At 42.8% G+C, this 27,713-nt stretch overlaps 1 protein-coding gene across 1 annotated transcript; it reads left to right on the forward strand.

Moving 5' to 3' along the window:
* The first annotated feature begins 521 nt into the window (after window positions 1–521).
* Window positions 522–26,497, forward strand: LOC140385596 (myosin regulatory light chain 2, smooth muscle minor isoform). Its single transcript, XM_072467910.1, has 4 exons — window positions 522–695; window positions 21,407–21,608; window positions 23,918–24,079; window positions 25,505–26,497. The coding sequence occupies exons 2-4, from the start codon at window positions 21,425–21,427 to the stop codon at window positions 25,675–25,677; spliced, it is 519 nt and encodes a 172-aa protein (XP_072324011.1). The 5' UTR covers window positions 522–695; window positions 21,407–21,424; the 3' UTR covers window positions 25,678–26,497.
* The last annotated feature ends 1,216 nt before the right edge of the window (window positions 26,498–27,713 follow it).

Here is a 27,713-nt window from a genome sequence, read left to right on the forward strand (position 1 = left end):
TCGATCATGACCTTTCATCAGAACTTTGAAGGAATAGAGAGAAGCGTTAATAGGTTTTTGAGCCACTGGAATTCAGGCGGTGACGACTCGGTCAGAACTGACCCCGGGCGGGAGCTGCTGCTCTCGGAGTCTGTATGAACTGACACCCATTCAAATTGCGGCATCATGCGCCATCGCTCTACTGCCAGCTGCCACCATGAGCGCACGCGCTATTCCCGGCCGCTAGCGCGCCGGACGGCGCAGTGACGCAGTGACACGGCGCAGGAAACGCTGCTCTCCACCGCCTAATAAGGCAATGTCTGGCGCTCCTCCGCGCGCACGTGACACCTCAGGAATGCTGGCACGGCCCCCCCCCCCCCGTAACCGGCTCTACCACTTTCAACTGCCGGGGGGGGGGTGAATAGAGATGTGTAACATTTCTCAAGCAACAAACGACGCCTTTAACGTTAACATTTTAGAGGCCTGTGTAATTAAATAGCTCTACAGAGCCATTGGTGTCCTTTCACATTGAAACCGGTCTCTGGTTCAGTATCATCTGGTTTCTGTAATGTTCTGCCCCCCTCTTTTGGAGAGAGGTTGGTGATGGGTTTATTTCCGGCGGTTGCCCCGGGCTTGATGGTTATCAGGGAAGTTGGGCGGCGGCAGCGGCAGTGAGGAAATTGGAGAGACTCCGAGTTTTATAGGCGTCCTGCGAGGTAAGGAAGGGGGTCACCTCTTATCCCATGGGTGGGCGCCTCTCACTCCCTTAACTCCGTGGTGGGCTGTCGAGAGCTGGCGGTCGGAGTGTTGAGCGGTTACCTGTCTGGGGTTCGGGGAGTTGGTTCCCCTCGGGGATGGAGGCCCAGCAATAGCTCGGGCAGCGCGCGCGGGCCCGGGAGGGAGGGATCGTTGCAGCCGCCGCCAACCTAGTGGCACCGGTGTCAAAGCTGCCGTGTGGCGCCCCACAAACAGATTGCGCATCTCTCAAGATGCACTTTTCGCGGAAGGGGATGTTATGGGGCTGTGAAGTTTTGAAGTTGTAACTCTGGGACGCCATTGCGTCGAATTCGGGAAGGGTCGTCTTATAGTTTTGATACGGGAACGATATTTCTCTTAAAGACTTGAGCAAAAGTGCTGACAACATTTTGGGATGTTAATTTAACTCAGTTTGAAGAACTTTTCCAAATACGTAAGAAATTTTTTGAAGGAGATCGATAATTTGGTGTCCCATTCATGGGATGCAGTTGCTATGAAATTGTCCCCACAGCCAAATGTTGCTGTCATGCCTTTGATGTCCTCAGTTTTCCATTATTTCCTACATAAAAACAGTGGCTCCAGTTCTGTTTCTGCCAAGTCCTGTGGGCTATTCAGTGGTTGTGGAAGGTGCTATATAAATCTGTCTACACCACCTGTTGTCTTAGGAACGCAGGCAGCATAATCAAAGACCCCTCCCACCTGGGAGAGTTGTTCTCTCTCAACTTCTTTCATCGAGCAGAGATACAAAAGTCTGAGAACATGCACTAACTGGTTCAAAAATAGCTTCTTCCCCGTTGTTACCAAACTTCTGAATGACCCTCTTATGGACTGAACTGATCTCCTCACATATTTGTTGAGTAGTACTACACTCTATGCTCACCCAACCCGATGCCTGTGCCTATCTATTTGCATTGTATATTTTTGCATGTCCTATTATTTTTTTCACCTATGGAATGATCTGTCTGGCCTCTATGCAGAACAATAGACTGAGTCAGTGGATGGAAGGCGGGTTCGTGTGATGGACTGGGCTGTGTTCATAACTCATGACATTGCATGCCATGAAGTGCTTCAAACACCAAGCGATTTGCCATATTCAGCCAGTACCTGGTCACTTTTCCCATTTGCTGTTTTTAGGTTTTTGGCTATGGTCATATCAGCTGAGTTTGCCTAGAATTCACTAATTATGCATTGTAGTGAGGTTCTTCACAAATGCAAATTTCTTTGCCTATTTCTTGAATTGACTGAGTGCAATTTTTTTTCATGAGCTCCCAATTACTGTAAAGCGTAACTTGGTTACTTAGGCTGTAGGTTGGGGTGGGGAAGGAGCAAAAGGCTATGGTTGCCACGAGGTTTACTATTTGGCTAGTGGGCAAGCACAATATAATGAGGTAATCTACTTTGGTAGAAGGAACAGATGTGTAGAGTGTTTCCTAAATGGTAAGAAATTGTGTAGATGTGCAATGGGAACTGTGTTCTGTGCAAAAGTTTCTGAAGGCTATTATGCAGGTGCAACAAGCTATTAGAATGGCTAATGAAATGTTGGTCTTTGTCACAAGAGATTTGAGTACAGGAGTATTGAGGTCTTGCTTGAAAAGCACCTTGGGGACTGCAGATTTGGTCCCATGACAAGAGGATATTATTGCCATAGAGAGAATGCAATGAAGGTTCACCAGACTTTTTCTGGGGATGGTGGGACTGACTTATGAAGGGGGAGTGGGCAGACTGAGCTTGTACTCTCTAGAGTTTTGAAGAGTGAGGTGTTCTCTAGATTGCCTGAATGGCTGCCTCCTGCACTGTAGGAGTTCTGATTCTAAGTTAGCTGGTCTCCAGTTGGGCAATAGCTAAATGATTGATTTACTTTCTGATCTTGTTTGGAAATTATCCACTTTGAGTACTTCAGATCTACATATGCCCGTCTTTGAATCTGACAGTGGAAAAAGAATTGGTGGTCTGTGTGTACCAACATTTAATCTCGGTATTTGCAGCCTTCAGTTTGTAGTGACATGTTAAATATTTGTAACTTTATCGCATGTTTCCACAAATTGGAATACTGAAAATTTGTGATCTCTTGCCTTAACGGTTTCATTGGATTAGCTAACTATATAGTAAATAGCTGAGTAGGGCAGACAAATACTATTTGTTGAATCGGGTAAGTAGGCATGGGATTAACGATCATTGACCCTCGAGATAAGGAAGGGAAAAAGCATGTGGCAAGCACTGCTGCCTCGCAACTCCCCAGACTGGGCTCCATTTCATCCTTGGGTGATTGTGGGTTTCCTCCTACAGTCCAAAGATGTGGTGGTAAGGTGGGTTTATGGTGATGGGGTAAGGGAGTGGGTCCACATAGGGTGCTGTTTTGGAGGATCGATGCAGACTCGATGGGCCAAATGGCCTCCTTCTGCACTGTAGGGATTCAATGGATACAAGATGCCTGGAGCTTTGTTGAATAATATGTCCACAAACATTTTATTATTTTTGGGAAGATGAAAAGGAAAACTTGTCTCAAACTGCGAATTTCATTTGAGTTAAGTGTGAAATTGCATTTGCCTGTTTACTTCCCCCTTTTTTTTTAAGTGCATTAAATAAAAATGACCAATCCCAATTAACATAACACTGGGTACTTGTGTACTAAATTTGTCAGTATTTGCAAGTGGCCCCAAATTGTATTGCTCATTCTTAATAGCTAGATTTTTGCCCAGTAGAGATGACTTGGTTGGGGGAAGCAACCAAGATAGTTCAACAAATTACATGTGTAAACTGTACTCGGTCCTAAGAATACGTAGTGGTTGTTCAAGTTGAAGTAGAATATGAGCATCAGATACATGCTGGTACTTGTGAATGTGCAGCTGTTTGAGTATCGTAGTAATGTTTCTGTTATGAGAACCTGCAGTAACCAGGATGGCAGCTTTAATCGAGCATATTTGGCAGCACAATAAAGGCACTGCTGATGGGGCAGTAGAAACATTAAATGGTCCTTTCCATAGGCAATTTGACATCTATGTAAATGCAGCACCATGGGAAAAGAACACTAGAGTGGGGCAGTTCTTTTGTTGGATGTCAGCATAGCTAATGGCTTCCCGTGTCCCGTGATTCATTAAACATGACTGGAATAGTTGAATTTAATGGGATGTGGAGATTGCTGGCAGTGTCAGTATTTGTTACCCTTTAAGGTGGTGCTGAGCTGCTGCCTTAAACTGCTGAAGTCAATGTGGTGTAGGCACACAGGTGTTGTTAAAGAGTTCCAGGATTTTAACTGACCATGAAGCAACGGTTTAGTTTAAAGTCAGGATGGTTTGGAGCCGAACTTGTAGGTGGTATCTCAAGAATCTGCTGCTCTTTCCTTCTAGTGTTCATGAAAGCACACCCTGTTTCTCTGAAAATGTTAGTGTTTAAGAATAGAACATAGAACTGTACAGTACAGGCCCTTCACCAGAATGCTGACAACCTAATGGGCTTTTGGCATGTTTTTATTGTGCTATTACAAGTCAGCCAAAGCAGCGCAGTCTTTTAGAGTCCACTCTTAAAGTTAGTAACTGACTGGGGTGACAACCTCAACCAGATTTTTCACCCACCACTGGGTGAAAATCCTTCCTCAGATGAATGAAGAGGTATGTGATACTTGCCTCTTCATTCACCTGAGAAAGGAGCAGCGCTCCGAAAGTTAATGATATCGAAACAAACCTGTTGGACTTTAACCTGGTGTTGTAAGACTTCTTACAGTCTTTTAAGAAAACCATTCATCTTCACAGTTCACTTGCCCCAGATGGAAAATGGAAGCAACACTGCTCTGATTTGATGCCAAAAGCATATACCTGGAGGACACTTGATGTCAAGTGTACATGCAGGGCACGTGATCATCTTACTGCTGCTGCTCCTGGACAGAAGATGTCACACAGCCTCATTTATTTTCATTTAAAAGGCAGCAGTGGCTGCCATTCTCAATGTAAAAGTCAGTAGCAGCTGTTGGGTGCTTCTCCCTCGATCGGGACCATGACAGGCAGCATCACAGAAAAATAGAAAAGGCACTTCGACCCACCGAGTCTGCACCGCCGCATGAAAGGCACCTGATCTGCCAACCCTAATCCCATTTGCCAGCACTTGGCCCATAGCGTTGAATGTTAAGGTGTGCCAAGTGCTCATCCAGGTACCTTTTAAACGATGAGAGGCAACCCACTCTACCACCCTCCCAGTTAGCTGCCAGTTGCTTTTCATACTCCCACCCGCTTCTTCGTTTGCTTTTTTTACTTCCCCTCTGAACCATCTATGCTCAGCCTGGTTCTCACTTCTATTGTTAACCTGACAACTGTCACAGAACTTTTATCTCTCATCACCCAGGGAGCTTGCTCTGGATTAACTTTCCCCTTTGAGGGAATACACCTGAAGTACCTATACCTGAAGTACTTCTTTGAAGGTAGCCTACCAGCTACCATTTTTTTCTGCCAATCTTCAATTCTAATTTATTTGGCCCAATCTTTTCTTACCCCATTGAAGTTGGTTTTCCCCCAGTTAATCATTCTTATTCTGGATTGTTCTTGGTCATCTTCTATAGTAAACCCAAACATTATGATACATGGTCACTGTCCCCCAAATATTCTCCTACTGATATGTAATCCACTTGATCCCCAAATGCTGGACTGGAAACGCGCTAAAAAATTTGTGAACACACTCTGGGAACTCTTGCCGCCCTCTCCTTTTACACTACAATCCCAGTGTGTATTCCTATAAAGTCCCCTGTTATAACTTGCTTGCAAATGTGTTCCTCTCCAATTACACCCTTCTCATTCGTTGGTGGCCTATAGGCTACACTGAGCAATGTAATTGCACCTTTATGTTCCTTAGCTCTAGCCAAATTGAGATACCTTATTCCTCCGGCACACAATGCACTCCTTAAATCAACACCATTAGTCTTCCCCCTTTCCCATCATTCCTGAATACCTTGCATCAGGAATATGTTACACCCAGTCCTGCCCTTCCTGGAGTCAGGTCATGAGGCAGACTTTTCAACACTACAATCTCTGGTACTGAAGGATTGATGACCGACAGTTTTTGTTTGAGAGAGGAGAGAAGAGTGGAAATTAAAGCCACATTTCTAGCTGTGTTTAATTTGTGCCTTTCATTATTTCACCATAATGCATTTTAAACTTCAAGGAAACAAAAACACATAATTTGTTTATTAAAATTACATAGCATGTAACATCACAAAGGAGGGGCCAAAATGAATTAACTAAACTACACAAGCACGGTGGCGCAGTGGGTTAGCACTGCGGCCTCACGGCGCTGAGGTCCTAGGTTCGATCCCGGCTCTGGGTCACTGTCCATGTGGAGTTTGCACATTCTCCCCGTGTTTGCGTGGGTTTCGCCCCCACAACCCAAAAATGTGCACGCTAGGTGGATTGGCCACGTTAAATTGCCCCTTAATTGGAAAAGATGAATTGGGTACTCTAAATTTTTTTAAAAACTAAACTACACAAACCGAGCCAATCAAGCTCGTGAGCTGGAACTTCAGACCCAAACAGACAGAAACCACAAGGACTGAATTTAACTATAAAAACAGCGCACGTTTTCTACCATTAGTATTTTAAATCCCAAATAAAGAATGTCAATGTTAAAATACAGTCAGCACAAATATGATAGTCAAAGAAAATAGTGCATAGCCTACAAGTTCAAAAACGAGTAGGTCCCTGCCACCTTTCCATTTGCTCCCTTCTCGTCACCTCTCCAAAGAATAACCATCGCAACTACAAAACATTTAGATATAAATATGCCCAAAGACTGGTCTTAAGGTTGAAATGAGCACCAAACCATGTTAAGAATGGATTATTTGGGAGGCGAGGGATGAGATTGCAGAGCCTTTGATCTTTGTCCTCATTGTCTACAGGAAGAGTGCCAGAAGACTGGACAGAGGTGCATGTTGTCCCCTTGTTCAAGAAAGGGAATAGGTATAACCCTGGGAATTATAGGCCGGTTAGTCTCACTTCGGTCATAGGTAGATTATTGGAAAGGGCCCTGAGGGATAGGATTTATGATCATTTCGAAAGATGCAGCTTAATCCAGGATAGTCAGCACGGATTTGTGAGGGGTAAGTCTTGCATCACAAGTTTGATTGTATTCTTTGAGGTGGTAACTAAGTACATAGATGAAGATAGAGCAGTTGATGTCGTACACATGGATTTTAGTAAGGTGCCCCATGGTCGGCTCATGCAGAAAGTAAGGAGGCATGGCACAGAGGGAAATTTGGCCGATTGGATGAGTAGCTGGCTATCACATAGAAGATAGAGGGTGGTGGTAGATGGTAAATTTTCATCCTGTTCCCCAGTCACCAGCGGTGTACCACAGGGATCAGTGCTGGGTAATCTGCTATTTGTGACTTTTATCAATGACTTGGATGGTGGAGTTAAAGGTTGGGTTAGTAAATTTGCTGATGACACCAAGATTGGTGGAGTAGTGGATAATGTGAAGGGCTGTTGTAGGCTGCAAAGAGACATTGATAGGCTGCAGAGCTGGGCTGAAAAGTGGCAGATGGAGTTTAACCCTGATAAGTGTGAGGTGATTCATTTTGGCAGGACAAATTTGAATGCGGATTACAGGGTTAACGGCAGGGTTCTGAAGAATGTGGAGGAGCAGAGAGATCTCGGAGTTCATGTCCATAGGTCTCTGAATGTTGCCACCCAAGTAGATAGAGCTGTGAAGAAAGCCTATAGTGTTAGCATTTATTAACAGGGGGACTGAGTTTAAGAGCTGTGAAGTTATGCTGCAACTGTACAAGACCTTGGTTAGGCCACATTTGGAGTATTGTGTGCAGTTCTGGTCACCTCATTATAGCTGTTACAAGGGGGCATAACTATAAGGTTCATGGTGGAAGATATAGGAGGGATGTCAGAGGTAGGTTCTTCACTCAGTGGTTGGGGCGTGGAACGCACTCCAGCTATGGTAGTGGAGTGGGACACTTTTTAGGAACTTTCAAGCGGTTATTGGATAGGCATATGGAGTGCGCTAGAATGATTGGGAGTAGGTTGATTTGATCTTCGCTTCAGACTAGCTCGTCACAACATCGGGAGATCAATTGGGGAGCATGGAGTGAGGCACTGCGTAGGGTAAACGGAACCTCATGTGCAAGGATGAGCCTGATACAGTTTAAGGTGGTGCACAGGATGCGTATGACTCGGGCGAGAATGAGTGAGTTCTTTCAAGGGGTAGCAGAGGAGTGAGGTGTGGGCGGGAACGAGCAAATCATGCGCACATGTTTTGGTGTTGCGAAAAATTGGGAAGATTCTGGGCGGGAGTGTTCGCAGTCTTAGCCAGGGTAGTGGAGGAGGAGGTGGATCCAGACCCTTTGGTAATGATATTTGGGGTCTCCGAGAAGCCGGATATGGAGAGGAGGAAGGCCGATGTCTTGGCCTTCGCCTCTCTGATTGCGCGGTGACTTTTGCTGGAGTGGCGGTCGGCATCGCCACCAGTAGTGACTTGGTTTGGTGACCTGTACGGATTCCTGCGATTAAAGAAGATAACGTATAAGTTACAGTGCTCTTCAGAGGGGTTCAGGAAAGGTGGGGGATGTTTGTGACCGTGTTTGAGGGGCTGTTTGTCACTGGGGAGGGGGGGGGAGAGTTTGGAAAACACTGCATACAACACCCTAGGCTTTATTTATAGGAATAGTTTACAAGGAGGTTATGTGGAACTTGTATAAGACACTAATTCAGCCTCTGCTGGAGTATTGTGACCAGTTCTTGGTGCCACACTTTATGAAAGATGTGAACTAATTGTTGAGCGTGCAAAACATATTCCTGAAAATGGTTCCACGGATGAACGTCAGTCATGGTGATATAGATTGGAGAGGTTAGGGCTTTTCTCGTAGAAGAGAAGACAGAGGAGATTTGATAGAGGTGCTCAAAATCAGGTGACTGGACTGAGTAGATGGGGTGCAAACAGAAAATAGAAGCCATTCAGGCTCTCGTGTCTGCTCTACCATTCAGTATGATCATGGCTTATCCCACCTCTTCCCCACCCACCCCCAATATCGCTTGATCCCTTTAGCCCCAAGAGCTGTATCAAATTCCTTCTTGAAATTGCACAGTTTTGACCTCCACTACTTTCTGTGGTGGCGAATTCCACAGATTCACCACATCTATCACTCTTCTAAACTCCAATGAATATAATTTTAACCAATTTAGTCTCTCCTCATAGATCAGTCCCACCATCCCAGGAATCTGTCTGGTAGACCTTTGTTGCACTCCCTCCATAGCAAGACATCCTTCCTGAGATAAGGACACCAAAACTGTGCACACTACTCCACGTATGGCCTCATCAATGCCCTACACAATTGCAGTAAAACATCTCTATTCCTATACTCCAATCCTCTCGCCACGAAGGCCACCATACAATTTGCCACCTTTACTGCCTGCTGTACCTGCGTGCTTGCTTTCAGCGACTGTACAAGGACATCAAAGTCTCGCTGAGTATCCGCCTCTCAATTTACACCCATTTTAATAATCTACTTTCCTATTTTTGCTAAAAGAGGTAACCTCCCATTTATCCACATTATACTGCATGTGCCCACTCACTGAGCCTGTCCAAATCCCACTCCAGCATCTCTGCATCCTCCTCACAGCTCGCCCTCCCACCCAACTTTGTGTCAACTGCAAATTTACAGAGAATATATTTAGTTCCCTCATCCAAATCATTAATATATGATGCGAACAATTGGGGTCCTATCACCGATCCCTGCAGTACCCCACTAGTCAGTGCCTGCCAACCAGAAAAAGGCCCATTTATTCCAATTTTTTGCTTCCTGTCTGCTAACCAGCTTTCTATCCATCTCAATACACTATCCATAATCCCATATGCTTTAACTTTAGGCTAGGTCAGACCTGTCCAAAGTCTTCTGAAAGTCTAAATAAACCACACCCGCTGGTTCTCACTGGCCAACTCTGCTAGTTACACCTTCAAAGAATTCTAGTAGATTTATCAAGCATAAATCTACGCTGACTTTGTCTAATTACACCACTGCTTTCCAAATGTTGTGCTATGAAATCCTTGATAATGGACTCCAGCAACTTCCCTACAACCGATGTTAAGCTCGCTGGTCTATAGTTCCCTGTGTTTTTCTCTACCTCCCTTTTTGAATAGAGGGGTTACATTCGCTACGCTCCAACCTGTAAACCATTCCAGAGTCCAAAGAATTTTGGAAAATGACCCATCAACGGATCTACTATTTCTCGGGCCACTTCCTTATATACACTGGGATGAAGATTACTAGGCCCTGCAGATTTGTCCACCTTCAATCCCATTAATTTCCCCTTAATACTTGTGAAAGAATGAAGAAGAAATGGCACAGATTTAAGATAATTGGCAAAAGAAGCAAAAATGACTTGGGTAAACCTTTTCATGCAGTGAGTAGTTAGTCTGGACGCCCTGCCAGAATGTGGCAAAGACAGGTTCAGTTGAGTCATTCAAAGGGGAATTAGACTTTTGAGAATGTGGGGAATCCCTCTTGGCGAATTGCTTATTTGGAGAGCTGACGCAGGCACTGCATGTCGAATGGTTGCCTCCTGCTCTTGACAGTTCTTCTGTGATATATTGAATGGTTTTACTTGTAAAAATTTTAAAATTTGGCCGGTATCTGCAAGGACTTTTTGCTCTATAAAAGCGTGCAACCAGGAACTTTAGTTTCCCACAAACCTGAGAGTCGGAGGGGGGGGGGATTCTCTGAAAGTCCACAACATTGAAAAATACAGTCAAAGAAGGTGCTGGGGAGAGGGAGAGAATCTCCTGTTGCCCCTTTTGTGAGTTACATTACTTTAATATTACTCCATTACAAATCATGAATATGTACAGTTGTCATTCTTGATTAAGGCAGTTCATATTTTCACTGCTTCAACACTAAGCAAGAACTGGATGTGCTGGGGTTTCATTTAAATGTCCTGAGGTTTGTTTTGTCTCCTCTTGGAGAATGTAATGCTTTACAAAATTAGCCATATTCTAAAATGCCAGATGTTCCTTGTGTTTTTTTCTTGCTCCAACATCAAATGTGCTCCAACTTCAAATGGTGTCAAATCTATAGGTAGCTGAGGTGCTGAAATATAGGTGTCAAACTGCCTCCAGTGCTGTTGATCAATTACCCTGCAGACCTACAGCCAACAATCCAATTTTCACATTACTTGGACTCCTTTTAACTTGTTTAAACATCTAAGATACTTCTGTATTATCAAACAATTTGACATTGATCCACCAGGGGAGAAGTTTTATTGCATGAGAGGGAATAATTTAGGATAGGAATTCTAGGGCCAAAGCAGATGACTGTGCAGCAGTTAATATTGAAGGCACAAGAAGTTAGAACATGGGTAATAGGAGCAGACCATTTGGCCAGTCAGGCCTGCTCTGACATTCAAACAGATCATGGCTGGCATCTATCACTGATATTTTTCCCCACATCCCTTGATGTCATTAAAATCCAAGAAGTTATTGATTTGCCTTGAACATGCTCAATGAGCTTCCATAAGAGCAGCACTGGCGCTGTGGTTAGTATTGTTGCCTCACGGCGCCGAGGTCCCAGGTTTGATCCCGGCTCTGGGTCACTGTCCATGTGGAGTTTGCACATTCTCCCTGTGTTTGCATGGGTTTCACAACCCAAAGATGTGCAGGGTAGGTGGATTAGTCACACTAAATTGCCCCTTAATTGGAAAAAATGAATTCATATTGGGTACTCTAAAAAATGTATTTATAAAAAAAATAAAAAAAATTGAGCTTCCACAGCCCACTGGGACAGAAATTCCAAAGATTCACCACTGAATGAAGATATTCCTCCTTGTCTCATTCTTAAATGGCTTGCCACTTATTGAGGCTGTCACCTGATTCTAGACACTCCATCCAGGGAAACCATCCCATCTACATCTTCCTGTAAGAATTTTCTCAATGAGATCACCCCTCATTCTTCAGAACTCTGGCGAATACAGGCTCAATTTCATAAAACAATCCTGCTGTCGCAGGAATAGTCTGGTGAGCCTCTGCACTCCCTCTGGCAAGTATAACTTCGATATGGAGTCCAAAATTGTAATCCAGGTGCAGGCTCACCAAGGCTCTCTATGATTGCAGCAAGATATCTTTACTCCTGTACTCCATTCCCCTTGTGTGACGGTTAACATACAACTTGCCTTCCTAATTGTTTGCTGCAACTGCTTGCTAACTTTTAGTAACTCAGAATAAGGTTACCCAGGTCCCTTTGGACACCAACACTCACCATGTATGAAATTCTGCCTTTCTGTTTTTTTTTTCTATCGAGTGTATAAACTTCATACTTATTCACATATATTCCATCCTGTGTTCCTGTCCATTCACTTACCAGTCTAAATCCTCTTGAAGCCTCCTTATGTCCTCAACTCTCATATTCCCACCTAGTTTTGTCATCAAATATTATATTTAGTCCCCATATTGAAACAGTTATTCAAGCTGTGGTCCAAGTACTGATCCTTGTGGCATCCCCTTTGTTCCTCCTATTTTCTGTTCATTAACCAATTCTCAATCTACAGCAATATATTGCCCCCCAGTCCTAAGTGCTAGAATTGTGTTTACTAGCCTAGTATGGGATCTTGTCAGAAGCCTTCTGAAAATCTCAAATGTCCCCTTTATTGGTTCTTTTTTAAAATCTGTGCTACATTTACCATCCTGAAAACCTCAGGCTTGTCAACTTTCATTAATCCATATGAACCCCACCCATTGTCCAGTTATCACATCCTTTATAATAGATTCTAACATTTTCCCTACTCCTAACAGGTCTGTAATTGTTTTCCCTCTTTCTCCCTTCAACATTGGGGGTTATATTGAGCAACTTGTCAGTCTGCTGGAACTTTTCCAAAAGAATTTTGAAAGACTGCTTCCTCTTTCACTACTCTGGTATATACCTTATCTGGTCACTGGTATTTATCAACCTTCAATTTAACCATTTTTTAAAAATATATATATTTATTAAAGTTTTTAACACAATTTTTCTCCCTTACAAACAATAACCCCCCCCCCGCGTAACAAAAAAAAGAAACGAGAAATCGCACGGAGCAAGATATATACATGGCAAAATAGTATATTTACATAGCTTTGTACACTGGCTCTCTCCCATATGTGCCAGTTTCCCTGACTCTTCATGTTATCTCTTGCTCCTCCACCCCCCCAGGCAGCTCCCCCCCCCCCCCCCCCCCCCATTCTAAACATTTTTTTGAGTGCTACCTCTTTATTAATACTATTTTCTTCCAGTTCCTCATTTTCACAAGTTCCTTGATTCCCTAATGTTTCTGGGAGATTTCTGTGTCTTAAGACACCCACAAGGTCATTTAGTTTCTCTGCCATTTCTTTATTCTGCGTTATAAATTCTCTTGCCTCTGCCTGTAATGGGCCCACATTTATTCTCCCTAATCTTTTCCTTTTCACATACCTAAATAAGCTTTCGCAGTGAACCTTTGTTAATTGCTAGCTTGCAGGTTCTCCTTTACTGGGTTTTTAATTAGTCCCATTCCTTGGGTTTACCACTTTTTTTTCTTAAATTTCTAAGCCACTTCCTTTGACCTAATGCAGTGCTTAAATTTTGTTAGCCACTGTTGATTCGCCACCTTTCCTGTTTTTTTTTGTCTTGGAGGAATGATATTGTTGTAGACGAGGCAAATCTTTAAATTCTAGCCATTACCTGTCTGCTGCGATTCTAGCCATTACCTGTCTGCCATCAAATCTTTTTAATGTATTTTCCCAATCCACCATAGCCAACTTCACCTTCATACCTTCAGAATTCCATTTGTTTAGATTTGGGACCAGAGTTTCAGAATGAACTATATCACTTTTGGGCTTAACATAAAGCTCTATCATGTTAGTTAGTATTTCCTAATGGCTCCTGTACTGTAAGGTTAGGAATTAGTCCTTTCTTGTCTATGTAAAATAGCCGGATCTCTAACTGGTTATTCAGTGTAGTGCTCCAGAAATCTGTGGTCAAGATTGATACCATGTTGGTAATCTGTGAACTCATGGAAATGTGAACAAACAATGGATGAAGACTGCTTTTGAGATTCTTGTGGTGGCCTTTCACTTGACTAGCTCTGACACTTAACCAGGCTTGTGCGTATGTATTAGTCAGTTGAATTAAAATATTTTACAATGTGGATGGTAAATGTCTCTAGTATTGACTACAGTCTCCCAGAATCCATGTTAGCCTCTGCCTTTCCAGAGTGTTGCAAGTCTGCTCTTTCCCAGTTCCCCAGGCTGCCAATTTCCGCTTCGGTTGGCAGGATTCACCTTTTCCCCCTCCACACTACTGAGTTAGAAAATTAGGAAGTGTGCTGTTTTAAGGTCTCCAGTATACGTGCAAGGGCTGTAATGCTAGTTGAATCACAGTTGGAAGATGGTTCAAATGCATTTAAGAAATTGGGCAAATTGACCACATCTGGCATCGACAGAACTAGAAACAGATTGTGGTCTGCTTTTGATTGATGGAAAGGAATTTTTGTTAATGAAGAAAAATGTTTTAAATAGATTTGCCTAATCATTGACCAGAAAGCTTTTCACTGTTCAAGGCAGAGCTGAAAGAGCAATATACTTTCAGTACCTTCCACACTTACTACTACTGGGATTGATTTGTTGTCTATGGTATCTTGCTCTGCACGATTGAGAAATGGTCAATTAATTTGGTATTACTTGAGGGATAATATATGGGCAACAGGGGAAATTTCTGCTCTTAAGGTTATTGGTTTAACCTTCCAGTCAAAAGATGCCACTCCCTAAATTGAACTGTTAAATGGTAAAGAAACTTAAACTTTATGTTTTTTTTTCCTGTGCCCTTGAGGCTTGGGGAAATTGGTTTACTTGCAAGTACTTGTCTGTTAAAAGCTTTTGACAATACATCAAAATGCTGTATGCAGTGACATGCTTGCATTTTTTAAGTACTTCTAATGTATTAGTCATCCTGTATTTTCCTGTCTTGTAAAACTGCCTACTTTGGCAGCACTGTCTTCCTATTCCTCTAAGCAATAAATGGTGTTAACCGATATAAGTTCAATAGATACAATTTGGAATCCCAATGAAACTGACTCTCTTGTCTGGGTGGGGAGGGGGAAATGGCATCTAACGCGATCATTTGTCCATAGGCAGCTTGACCTTTTTTTGTCCTCTGCCTAATGCCATGGGTGGGATACAATAGAAATTGATGAAAAGGAATTTGAAAAATTCAATGCCTCCAGTTTCCCTGCAGTTTTGTTAATCCCTGTACAATCTTGTGAAACTATTCCTTCTGTACAAACCAATTTTAAAAGCCACATGTCTATAATTTAGATCTGGCTATTTTAACCAAAATAGGCATACTCAGCAACTGTAAACAGGTTTGTTTGTGGTGTTTTTGATAGCTTTAGGTAGCTTCCAGGTGTAACTTAAACTTTGCTCATTGGTAATACCCTTGCAAGAGCCAGCATGTCATGTGTTTAGTCAAACTGACAGTTCAGTGGAGTGAGGAAATTGTTCTCTGTTGGTAAGTGCCTGTCTGCAGCCCTCTGCTCAACATAAAGCAAGCCATGGCACTTTTGAAGAGCAGTAGAGTTCTCTATTGTCCTGGCCAACAATTATCCTCCAACTAACATTGCTAAAACATAATCACAGTGGCAGCAGTGTACATACTATCTACAAGGTGCACTGCAGCAGCTCACACGATTCTATTGTCAGCAACTTCTAAACCCATGACTTCTTCCACCTAGAAGGACACGAGGACAGCACACACCTGGAAATACAACCACCTACAGGTTCCCCTCCTAGCCCCACATCATCTGAACTCCCTAACAGTACTGGGTGTTCCTACACCACATGGACTGCAGTGGTTGTAGCATGCAGCATACCATCTTCTCGAGGGCAATTGGAGATGGATAATAAAAGTGAGCTAGTCCGTGTTGTTCACGTTTTGTTTTACTACATAGAACATTACAGCGCAGTACAGGCCCTTCGGCTCTTGATGTTGCGCTGACCTGTGAATGCAGCATTGTTTTTTGTGAAGCTTTGTTATTTGTAAATTGTTCCACTTCATATGGCTTCATTGGCTGTAACATGCTTTGGGACATATGGGTATGAAATGCAAGCCAAAAAGCAAGTTCATATCCTGAAAAAGAGGATTTTCAGTAGAATTTTATTTCCCAAACACTCCGTTTCTATCATTTGGGTCCACATTAAATCTGTTTCAAAGTCAGTTTTAGAATATAATCTTTATTGTCACAAGTAGGTTTACATTAACACTGCAATGAAGTTACTGTGAAAAAACCCTAGTTGCCACATTCCGGCGCCTGTTCGGGTACACGGAGGGATAATTCAAAAAATCCAAATTACCTAACCGCATGTATCTCGGGACTTGTGGGAGGAAACCGGAGCACCGAAACTCATGCAGACACTGGGAGAACGTGCAGACTCCACACAATCACCCAAGCTGGGAATCGAACCTGGGACCCTGGAGCTGTGAAGCAACCGTGCCTGATTACTAAAGTAGTAGATTGCTGCAGAAAATTAATAGCAATTTGAAAATCTCTGCAGCCCATTTGGTGATAGATATTTTGCTATTAACATTGACCATAGACTGATGCTTGTTAGCTGATCTCTTGCAGTTGACCTCCTTCCTAAGGCTCGGAAATAGGTTTTCCACTTTCTACAGACTTTGGGGCAAGTAGAAGATAGATCTCCGTAAAACTTGCATTCAAATCTACATGCCATCTTTTCAAAGAACATCTCGTGAGCTATGAATACTGAGCTTTAGCTTATGGGTTATTTTATGCGTGAGTTTTTTAAAATTAAAAGTGGGGTCAGTGTGAAAAGAAATCAGCAAATCTTTATTTTGAGGTTACCGTTGAACTTTGGTATTCTACTCGTGGGAATTGGTACCATGGTGTTGACTTTGGTTCAATGCCAGCACGCATCTTAATCAGAAGGCTTAAGCTGAGGGCAGCATGGCGGTGCAGTGGTTAGCACTGCTGTCTCTGCGCCGAGGTCCCAGGTTCAATCCTGGCCCTGGGTCACGGTCTGTGTGGAGTTTGCCCCGTCTCCCCGTGTCTGAGTGGGTTTCACCCCCCCCCCCCCCCAATCCAAAAGATGTGCAGGGTGGGTGGATTGTCCACACTAAATTGCCCCTTGTGAAAAAATAATTGAATTATCTAAATTTTATGTTCAAAAAAAAAAAGGCATAAACTGTATTTTAGGACTTGACCCCATAGTCCAAGCTGGGATTTCATGGGAATGCTGTAACTTTTGAGTGGGCCAACCAAGGCACTTTATCTTGAGTAAAAATGTAAAGATCCCTTGGTGCTCTTCATTGAAAGAGGTTTCCTAATGTCTGACCTAACATTAATCCAACCACAGCCATTACTTAATTTATTCTAATTGCTGTTTGTGAGACCTTGCACTGAATTATCTACGAAAGAAACCAAGATTACTACACTTTCGAATAATTGGCTGCAAAATGCCATGGTAAATTCTACATGTTTGTTCTGTTTTTACAAACTTTTTTTTGTCTGTTAGGAGCACTGCCTGTTTAATTGAGAGGCCTGTTGCACAATTATTTTTTAGGGAAAATTGAATATATGAATGAGAAACATGAGGTCTTGGAAATCATTAACAGTGGACAGCACGGTGGCACAGTGGGTTAGTACGATGGCACTGCTGTCTCAGTGCCAGACCGGGTTGAAATCTGATCTCTGGTGACTGGAGTTTGTACGTTCTCTCCATGGCTGTGTGGGTTTCCTCTATGTTTCCGTCGTCTCACACGTGTCTAACAATGTGCCGGTTTGGTGGATTGGCCATGCCAATTTGGTGTCGAACGGTTAGATGGGGGTATGGTGGGGGATGGGGCATAGTTAGGGTGCTTTTTCGGAGGGTTGGTGCAGGTGCGGTGGGGATGTGCTGAATGTCCTAGAAATTCAATTAACTTTGACAAAGGACCTGCTGATACCCGATAAATGGTGTTTGTGTGTAAACGTTCAGTTTTGTTAGATATCCAGTTTTGTTATCCTAGTTTCTTTCTGGTGGTCTTTTTCTCATATAATACTATGACCAACCTGCCCCAGGGCAAAACCCAGTCACTCCCGCCAGAATCGACAAAAAAACCCTTCCAAACGTGGAACATTTCCCCTACCTAGGGAGCCACCTCTCACCTAAGGCTGACATTGATGTGGAGATCCAACATCCTATTCAATCCTCCTTCAGATGCCCAAGGACAAGAGTCTTTGACTGCAACATCCGTGCTAACACCAAGATCCTCGTGTACAAAGTAGTCATCTTCCCAACTCTTCTCTCTGAAACCTGGACTAGTACAGACACCATCTCATGGCCCTGGAAAGGTACCATCAATGTTGTCTGAGACTGATTCAGCTGGGAGGACGGGCATACTGACATCAACGTCCTTGAAGGAGCCAAGCTCACCAGCATTGAGACCATAATCATCTGAAACCAACTCTGCTTTGCCAGCCATGTGCTTAGAATGCGATGATTGCCAAAGCAAATCTCTGTCCAGCTCAAGACAGGCTCCTGATGGGGCAGCACGGTGGTACAGTGGTTAGCACAGCGCCGAGGTCCCAGGTTCGATCCCGGCTCTGGGTCAGCATCCGTGTGGAGTTTGCACATTCTCCCCATGTTTGCATGGGTTTTTCCCCCACAACCCAAAAAGATGTGCACGGTAGGTAAATTGACCACGCTAAATTGCCCCTTAATTGTAAAAAAAAATTTTTTTAAATGAATTGGGTATTCTTTAAAAAAATAAAAAAATAAAAAAATTTTTTTTAGAAAGACAGCCTCAAAAAATGCAACTAGACGTCCATACCGAGGAGATCCTTGTTCAGAAAAGACCTACTTGGAGTCACCTCCAGATTAAAGGGATATAATTCTTCGTGGAGGTCCAGAAAAGGAGTCTGAGAAAGGCATACCAGTGATCTAGAGTCCCAAGGACTGAACCCCAACTCTCAGAAATGCCTACCAAGTGTTTGGTCAAAGATGCGACTCTTAAGATCTGGCTCATCAGCCATGCAAGGACCCACAATCCATGACCAGGAACACAATCCATGACCCATGACTAGTTAGTGATCGCTGAAGAAGACTGACTTATTTAAAACAGTAAACTCTTGATGTATGTAATTTATAAACTGGAATCCATCTTTAACAGAAACTTGGCTGTGTGGTTACTTCACCGCTTCCCTTTTGACACGGAAATTTATAGTATTCGAGCCAAAAATCTTTACTGCTTTACTTTTTTTTTTAAATTATGCTTGCTGATGTTGGGGCCAGTTAAGATTTTGCATTGCAATCGATAAGGCTACATATTCTACAGCAGACACTTCTTTAAATAAGATGGCTTTAGCTAAATTTAATTGTTACAGCTTTAACGTGTTGTACTTTGTCCTACCTGAAGATGGGTAAACTGTTGCATGGAAAGCTCCTCCACTATAAATATTGTTACAGCTGGTAGTGCTTGGGAAGTCTTACTGAACTTGTAGTAAAGGAGGAAAATCTCTTGCAGAAAATGGTTTATGCTTGTCTCCCTCTATGATAGAATTTGAAAATATTTCAAATGCAGCCTGCCTCTGCAAGTTATATACATCCTGCTACCTCACGGCACTGAGGTCCCGGGCTCGAACCTGGCCCCGGGTCGCTGTCCGTATGGAATTTGCACATCCTTCCCATGTCTGCGTGGGTCTTGCTCCCACAACCCAAAGATGTGCAGGGTAGGTGAATTGGCCATGCTAACTAGTCCCTTAATTTGAAAAAAAATTGGATACTCTAATTGGGTGTTGCAAAGCATTTCATAATCAATGAATCACCCAAGTGTTAAATCTGGGTATTGAAAAATCATGCAATTGATTCCAGGCATTCATTATTCTGTAAGGATCCTGTGTAGTGTAAGGATCTGATCCTGTGTAGTGTAAGGATCTGATCCTGTGTAGTGTAAGGATCTGATCCTGTGTAGTGTAAGGATCTGATCCTGTGTAGTGTAAGGATCTGATCCTGTGTAGTGTAAGGATCTGATCCTGTGTAGTGTAAGGATCTGATCCTGTGTAGTGTAAGGATCTGATCCTGTGTAGTGTAAGGATCTGATCCTGTGTAGTGCAAGGATCTGATCCTGTGTAGTGCAAGGATCTGATCCTGTGTAGTGCAAGGATCTGATCCTGTGTAGTGTAAGGATCTGATCCTGTGTAGTGTAAGGATCTGATCCTGTGTAGTGTAAGGATCTGATCCTGTGTAGTGTAAGGATCTGATCCTGTGTAGTGTAAGGATCTGATCCTGTGTAGTGTAAGGATCTGATCCTGTGTAGTGTAAGGATCTGATCCTGTGTAGTGTAAGGATCTGATCCTGTGTAGTGTAAGGATCTGATCCTGTGAAATTATTTGTTTGAAATCTGTCTGCATTTAATTTTTCCTATCACTAGGGGGCCCCTGAGTTGAGTAGGTTGTAGGGCTTCCTCTAACAACAAGTTGTGCAGGAAGAATTTAGTGCTACATTATTGGTTGTCACTCCTCTACCAACTTATTGTGGGGTGGTTTCTGTAGCCACTTCACTTTTACAGATGCTACAAAGCCAGTTTTGGTGACAGTAATTTCCCTATTTAAATTTGAACAGGTAAAACTGCTTGCATGGCAGATATACAGAAGTTGCTCAACTAACTAGGCGGCCTAGCTGTCTCACAGCTCCAGGGACCCGGGTTCAATTCCAGCCTCAGGTGACTGTATGGGTAGTGTGGATTTCCTCCCAGTGTCCAAAGACATGCAGATTTGGTGCATTGGCCATGTTAAATTGCCCCTTGGTATCCAAAAGGTTAGGTGGGGTTACTGGGATAGGGTGGAGGCGTGGGCTTGAGTAGGGTGCTCTTTCCAAGGACTAGTGCAGACTCAATGGGCCCAATGGCCTCTTGCACAGTAAATTCTTTGAAATAGTGGTTACGTTCAAGAATGCTTCCAGAATATGAACATGTGCAGCAACCACATTTCTATGGCTCAGTACAAAGAAAGTTGACTGTTTATCTGTGACTGCTTGATATGCAGTCGCTATGCATTGGTTGTGAAGTGCTTTATAAATCCTGAAACTCATTTATTCAAGTCTGAATAATATCATAATATGCAACAGAGCCAATATGTCAATCTTTCCTACTTTCCAAAATAGCTCCGGTCTGTGGTACGTTTTGCACTTGTAATCTTGGGCCATCTGTGCTAATAAAAGTTGGGAGTAAGCAAATGGGGTATTTGTGGAACAAAACTAACTCCAATCCTAAAACTTTAATCTGATAAATTTGAGCTTGTGTTTAAAGAAAGAAAAACTTTATCTTGTGCTACATGCTGTCCCCAGCTAAGAAGGGAGGTTTAATGATTCTATAAATGAAGCTGGGGGGGGCACATGAAGTGTAAATGCTTTCTTGCAATTTGTGACATTCCCTTGTGCCTTCACTGAATAGTGGTCTGATCTAAAACTAGGGATTTTTAGCATTGCTCCTTTTAACAATTATTTTTTTGTGAATCCAAGAGTTAAAGAGAATGTTGAACTTTAAGGAAAATGCACTCTCTTCACTTCTGAAGCTTTGGGAAAAGTCCACAATCTACATCTGCAATCAAACAACTGCTGGAAACACTCAGCAGTTCAGCAAGAACCGTTAATAGATTCCGGTTGATTATCTTCGGATGTGTTTTTCTCTTAGATTCAATACATAGCCACCATGTCGAGCAAAAGAGCCAAGGGAAAGACCACCAAGAAGCGCCCTCAGCGTGCAACCTCCAATGTATTTGCCATGTTTGATCAGTCGCAGATTCAAGAATTCAAGGAGGCCTTCAACATGATCGATCAGAACCGTGATGGCTTCATTGATAAGGAGGATTTGCATGACATGTTGGCTTCACTTGGTAATTAGTTTGTGTTTGCTTATACCATGCATATCAAAGATAAAAATGAAGATACTTAGGAATGCTTCCACCTTCCCTGCTCCCTTAAATATTGCACAGGTTGTAACTGTTTGGTTTTGCATTCTACATGGTGTTATTGCGGTCATTTTGTCACCCTGGTGTAATGTGCCTTTTTCCTCATGTTCTAGGCAGCAACGTTCAAACATTCTATAAAGACATCTTGGGACACTGGGTGGCTAATATAGCCATGATCATGAAGTGGGGGGGGGGGGGGGTCGGCATGAGTGCGTATGGAGGCGGCTTCTTGTAAGGGCACCAGTCTGGGTGCGTTAACCGCCTCTGCCACTCCCGCCGCCACAGTACTCCACCAGCCCCGTGATGGTGGCGGCCCTGAGAGTTTGGGGCCAGTGAAAGCGGCATATGGGAGCATCGGTCTGATCCCCAATTTGTGATAATCACCCGTTTGCCCCAGGGAGTATGGATGGGGGATTCTGGCTATGGCGGAGAGTGGGGATTGAGAGGATGAGGGATGTGTTCATAGAGGGGAGCTTTCCGAGTATGAGGGCATTGGAGGAAAAGTTTGGGCTGGCGAGGGGAAACAAATTTGGGTATCTGCAGATGCGAGACTTCCTTCGTAAACAGGTGTCAACCTTCCCGCTCCTACCGCTGAGGGGGATTCAGGACAGGGTAATTTCCAGAGCTGGGAGGTGAGATAGAGGATGGTCTATGGGCAGACGTGTTGAGTTGAGTGTTGCCAGGCTCAGCCTGATACAATTTAAGGTTGTTCACCGGGCTCACCTAACAGTGGCCCGGATGAGCAGATTCTTTGGGGTGGAGGACAGGTGCACAAAATGCGCAGGATGACCAGCGAACCATGTCCACAAGTTTTGAACATGTCCAAAGCTTAGGGGATTTTGGCAGGGGTTGCGGATGTCATGTCCAAGGTTTTAAAAACAAGGGTGGCGCTGAGTCCAGAGGTGGCGATTTCCGGGGTGTCGGAAGATCTGGGAATCCTGGAGGAGAATGAGGCAGGTGTTCTGGCCTTTGCTTCCCTGGTAGCCTGGCGATGGGGGTGGGGGAGTAGTTTAGGTTAGAGTAGGGGGGTAATAAGGGTGGGACCTGTACGAAAGGTAAATGGCTTTTGCACTGTTTATGGTTTCATGTATATTGTTTATTTTGTTGTTACTATACCAAAAATACCTCAATAAAATGTTTATTTTTAAAAAAACATTTGGACTTAATTGACCCAGGGAATAACAGCCATGCAAATTAGAAAGATCCCTGATCTACTAACTGATTTCAGGGGAGGAGCTAATGGATACTTGAATGATTTTACAGGGGACAGTGGTGTAGTGGTTCTGTCACTGGGCATAATCCAGGTTAATGCTTTCGGGACATGGGTTCAAATCCCACCATAGCAGTTGGTTGAATTAAAATTCGAATAATAAAAAAATGTAATGTAATACTGGTCTCTAATGTGAAATCCCAAGTTTCTTTACCTGTCAGTCTGGCCTCAATAAAAGTCTAGATGGATTTGCAGGTACAGCATTAGTTATTTTATTTAGCTTGCAAGCTTTCCTCAATTCTCAGGAGCACGAAGCACATCCTGCTTCGTAGACTTCTGGAATCAAGTGAGGCTGTGGAACAAAGGAGTCTGTACTGATACATTCAAATGGCATCAAGTTTCACATACACGATGCCCATAGGTCATCCTATATCCCTCCTGACCTGTTGATATATTCTGATTGGCTCACTTCCAATCCCTTCCTCTGGCCCCTATTACCCAGCATCCTTTTCTCCTCCTTTGGTGGACACCTCTTCCTGCTTTGCCATGCGGTCTGAAATCCTTTGTCTGTGAACTCACCAGAATGAGACTGGCCTATCTACATTATAGTAACTAATATCTCTAAAGTAACTATTTTATATCACATTCGTCACTAATATTGACTGTGGCTATCATGAACTGTTGCTAAAAACCCATCTGTTCACTAATCATTTTTGGGCGAAAATCTGCCATCCTTGCCTGGTCTGACCTACATGACGCCAGACCCATAACAATAAGAGTGACTCTAACTGCCCTCTGAAATGGCCTAACAAGCTACCCTGTTCAAGGGCAATTAGGAATGGGCAATAAATATTGATGCCCAAATCCTATCAAAAAATAAAGAAAAATGTCTGCATTTACTGTACAGCAATGCCTGGGGACAGGAATAGTTTTGATCCTTGTTCTCCAGTGCTCTTTGCATTGTGAACCATTGTGTTTCTAAGGTAAAGTGATGAACTATTTTGAACTTCTGAATTTTCTGCAGGAAAGAGCCCAACTGATGAATACCTAGAGGCAATGATGAATGAAGCCCCAGGGCCTATCAACTTCACTATGTTTTTGACCATGTTTGGTGAAAAGCTGAATGGGACAGACCCTGAAGATGTCATTAGAAATGCCTTTGCATGCTTCGATGAAGAAGGAACAGGTAAGAAAAGTGGTCAAACTGCAGGAGCGCTATAGTCGATCTTAGCATGCTGATACTAGGCCGAAGATTCATAGGTTTTTAATTTTATTGGCATCAGTGACTCAGTTCGAAGCAATCTAGATATTGGGATCTAGGATTTCTGGTCCCACTTCTCTTAGCTTTCCAATGGATCTGGGTGAACTGAGCTAGGAATGTATTCCGCATATACCTCTATACTCCATTCTGGGGCGGCATGGTGGCTCAATGGTTAGCACTGCTGCCTCACAGTGCCACGGCCACAGTTTCAATCCAAGCCCTGGGCGGAGACCCTGTGGAGTTTGCACATTCTCCCTGTGTCTGCGTGGGTCTCACCCCCCACAACCCAAAGATGTGAAGGGCAGGTGGATTTGCCACGCTAAATTGCCCCTTAATTGTAGAAAAGAGGAGAATTGGGTACTTTAAATTTTTTTTTTTTAATCCATTCTGTTCCCAGGGCCATTGTGGCAGCTCTGCCTGTTTGTATATTGTGGGTGGTTATAATTGTGATATGTTTCATGCATCGGCCCAGTTTGTGTTACATGGGCTATCTGTCAGGCCCTTCATTCAAAAATAAATGCAGGCACATTTAAAATCCCTTGTAACTACTGAGTTGGTACTGACTTGGAAGACTTTTATTCAAGCAGCACAATTGCTGTCTTGTGTGGAAACCTCCAGTCTAAAGCAACTCTTGCTGAAATGTAGAGTGCTCTATCTGTAGCATGTAAATGCCTAGAACTGAAAAAACAGGTGTGGTCAAGAATATCTCACCATGGTGGATGGAATTCTGCCCCAATTTTGGCCTGGGTAAGTGGTTTAGACTGTTATGAATCTGCTGATTCTCATTGGGCTCATATACAGAATAATTTTACGAACTGTGCCAGCAAAAGGATTTGCCATCCATTGGATGGGGTAAGATAAAAAATTGAAAGGGAGTAGGAATACCAAGGTTAAAGTAAATTCTGGATAAATGTCTTTTGTATTTTAATGTAAATGGTTCAGAGAATTTTCAGTTGAAATCCCATGATTGAATGGCCATTTCTTTGCTTTTGCCTTTATTTTGTTCACTTTCCTTTAGATATGGGAAGCAGAACAGGTATGCATGCAATCTTCCAGCCATAATCTGCCTGAAACTTCTGGCAATACTGCTTTATCAGGTTGCCATTAGGCACAAGCTGTTTCTTAGTGGGTTATTAACCCTGCTGCTTTTTGTGGCAAACCATCTGGTCCCTTGCACATTGCCTTGTGTTGCATTTGGCGTTAGTTTAAGTTTATACTGTGACACAGCAGTATGCAAGAAGTTATTCTGTTTCTAATCATTCATATGTGATTCTAGTACAGTTTCGGTTCTGACGAGGGTAATTTTAGTTTCAGTGGAAGCATCTGTTCCGACTGTGTTCCCTTTTGCAGGCTATATCCAGGAAGACTACCTGCGAGATCTGTTGACAACAATGGGTGATCGGTTTACTGATGAGGATGTGGATGAACTTTTCCGTGAAGCACCAATTGATAACAAGGGCAACTTCAATTATATTGAGTTTACTCGCATACTGAAACATGGTGCTAAGGACAAAGATGACTAATGTAATATAAACTGTGGGGGGAGGGGGGTAAATAAATACCCCTGTTCCTTTACTTGCAGAATTTATGCCCATTGGAACATATTGCATGCCTTGGCTCTCTAATAAACATTGCTTTTTCATTATTTATATATTTTTCCAGTCATGTTAGTACACATTTGGAGTAAGGGGAAGACTAGTGGCAGGGAGCAAGGCAGCGGAGCAAAAGTATAGAAACAGATCACTTTGAATAAATGCCTTGTCAGAATTTTTGTTTCAGATTTATGTATCAAACATACTTTTAAAATTTGTCATCCAATGTTATTTGCAGGACTAGGGAAAATATACCACATTGTTCATATAACTGTATTCTGATCAATATACTGGTTTGTCTAACTCAAACCTTTACACACTCTTCAGACTACCTTAACGATATGTCCTGTAAAAGCAGTTGGTTTTGCATTGGAGATCATGGTATAGTGGCGATGGCACAGCACACTTGATATGCAAGTCTGAGTTATGATGTTTGTCTATTTGGGTTTTCCATTCTTGGAACTATATTTGTTTAAATATATAAGATACTCATTTAATCAATGATATTTGGCAATACTTGTGAATGATTGTAAAGGGGTATGAAGAGTAGTAAGCTATATCTTGAGGTAGTGGGAAATTATCCAAATGACAAGATTTCCGTTTAATATGCAGATTTTTTTTCCCTGTCCTTGACCAAGGTGTCCCAAGTGACTATGCAGATTGGTGTAGATATGTTCTGCCTTATTCTTGATCGTACTTTACATCCTGTCCAAATTTTTCCTTTTTAAAAAATAAAAGTTCTACATTTGAATTTGTTTAAATTTTCATTTGAAGCAGTTATTTAAAGCATTCAAGTCTATTGAATTCTGATAAATGGACCATGTGAAGCTGAAACATGGCCACGGACCTGGTGTAATCACAATTTTCCTGCCTCTTTCCAACCCAAAACACTTGTGGATTAATTTCTAGCTCTACTGACTAAACTTATTGCATGGTGTGGTAGTCAACATGGACCCGAATAGTCCCAACTTAATTCCTTATTTGGCTGGAGTTGGCTTGATCTCAGCCAGGAAGTGGTAGAGCATAAAATTGGTTTAAATGCTAAGGACTGAAAGAAAAACAAGTACTATAAAGGCTTCTGTTGGAAAACCTCCAATAGAGCAGGCCTGAACTTGATTGAGGGAATTGCAAACATTTGGTTGCTACCATTTGCTGTTTATAATTGTCTGCAGTTTGGTCAACTGAATGTCTGGTTGCAATGCTGCCCAGTGACTACGGAACTGTATCCATCGAACAAATGAAGTTTAGTAATGAGAATCTTCAAGTTTCACAATCTGTATTTGTTGTTAGTCTTTTAACTGGTCCGTGTTTTAAAAACAAAACACTGTACAAACAAATGGAAACTTTTCAGGCAATATTCAAAGAATTTCCTGCTGCTTGGGAAAGATATAAAATTTGAATTGTGTAGATGTTTGAATCACAACCTGTGTTTTGGGGGAATTTGGATAAAAGACCTGTCATTTATTCACAGCTGCTTTAGAAATAAATACAAGTCTCTATAACCCTTGTCTACACCACATTGGAATTTTAATCTCTTGAATGCATTTTGTTACCGCCTCCTCCAACCTTGGTTCACTGTGTGTGGGCTGAAAGGATGCACTTGTAGCAATGGGTAACAAATTTCTCCGCCTAATATATTTCTGTACTTCCAGTTGCTGAGTCATACTTGATGCCTGCCTTAATGATGTCTGTGACTTCATCCTGTTCTGCCTAATTTTCACAAGTGAACAATGCAGTATCCCTGATGGCATAGCATGCAAATACCCTGGCAACTGTGGTAGAATGATAGACTAGTCATGCTACATCAACAGACATCAGCTATGCTGATTTGATCTCAGCTGGATAGTGAATGTTAATGGCCCGTAACCTTTTCGGGTCTCAGACTTAAGTCGCTGGACAGCCGCACATGTGCGTTGCAGCAACCTGGAAGTGTGGACGCATGGGCGCATGCCATTCAAACTCCCGAC

The sequence above is a fragment of the Scyliorhinus torazame genome, chromosome 11 (assembly GCF_047496885.1).
Source record: "Scyliorhinus torazame isolate Kashiwa2021f chromosome 11, sScyTor2.1, whole genome shotgun sequence".
NCBI lineage: Eukaryota > Metazoa > Chordata > Chondrichthyes > Carcharhiniformes > Scyliorhinidae > Scyliorhinus > Scyliorhinus torazame.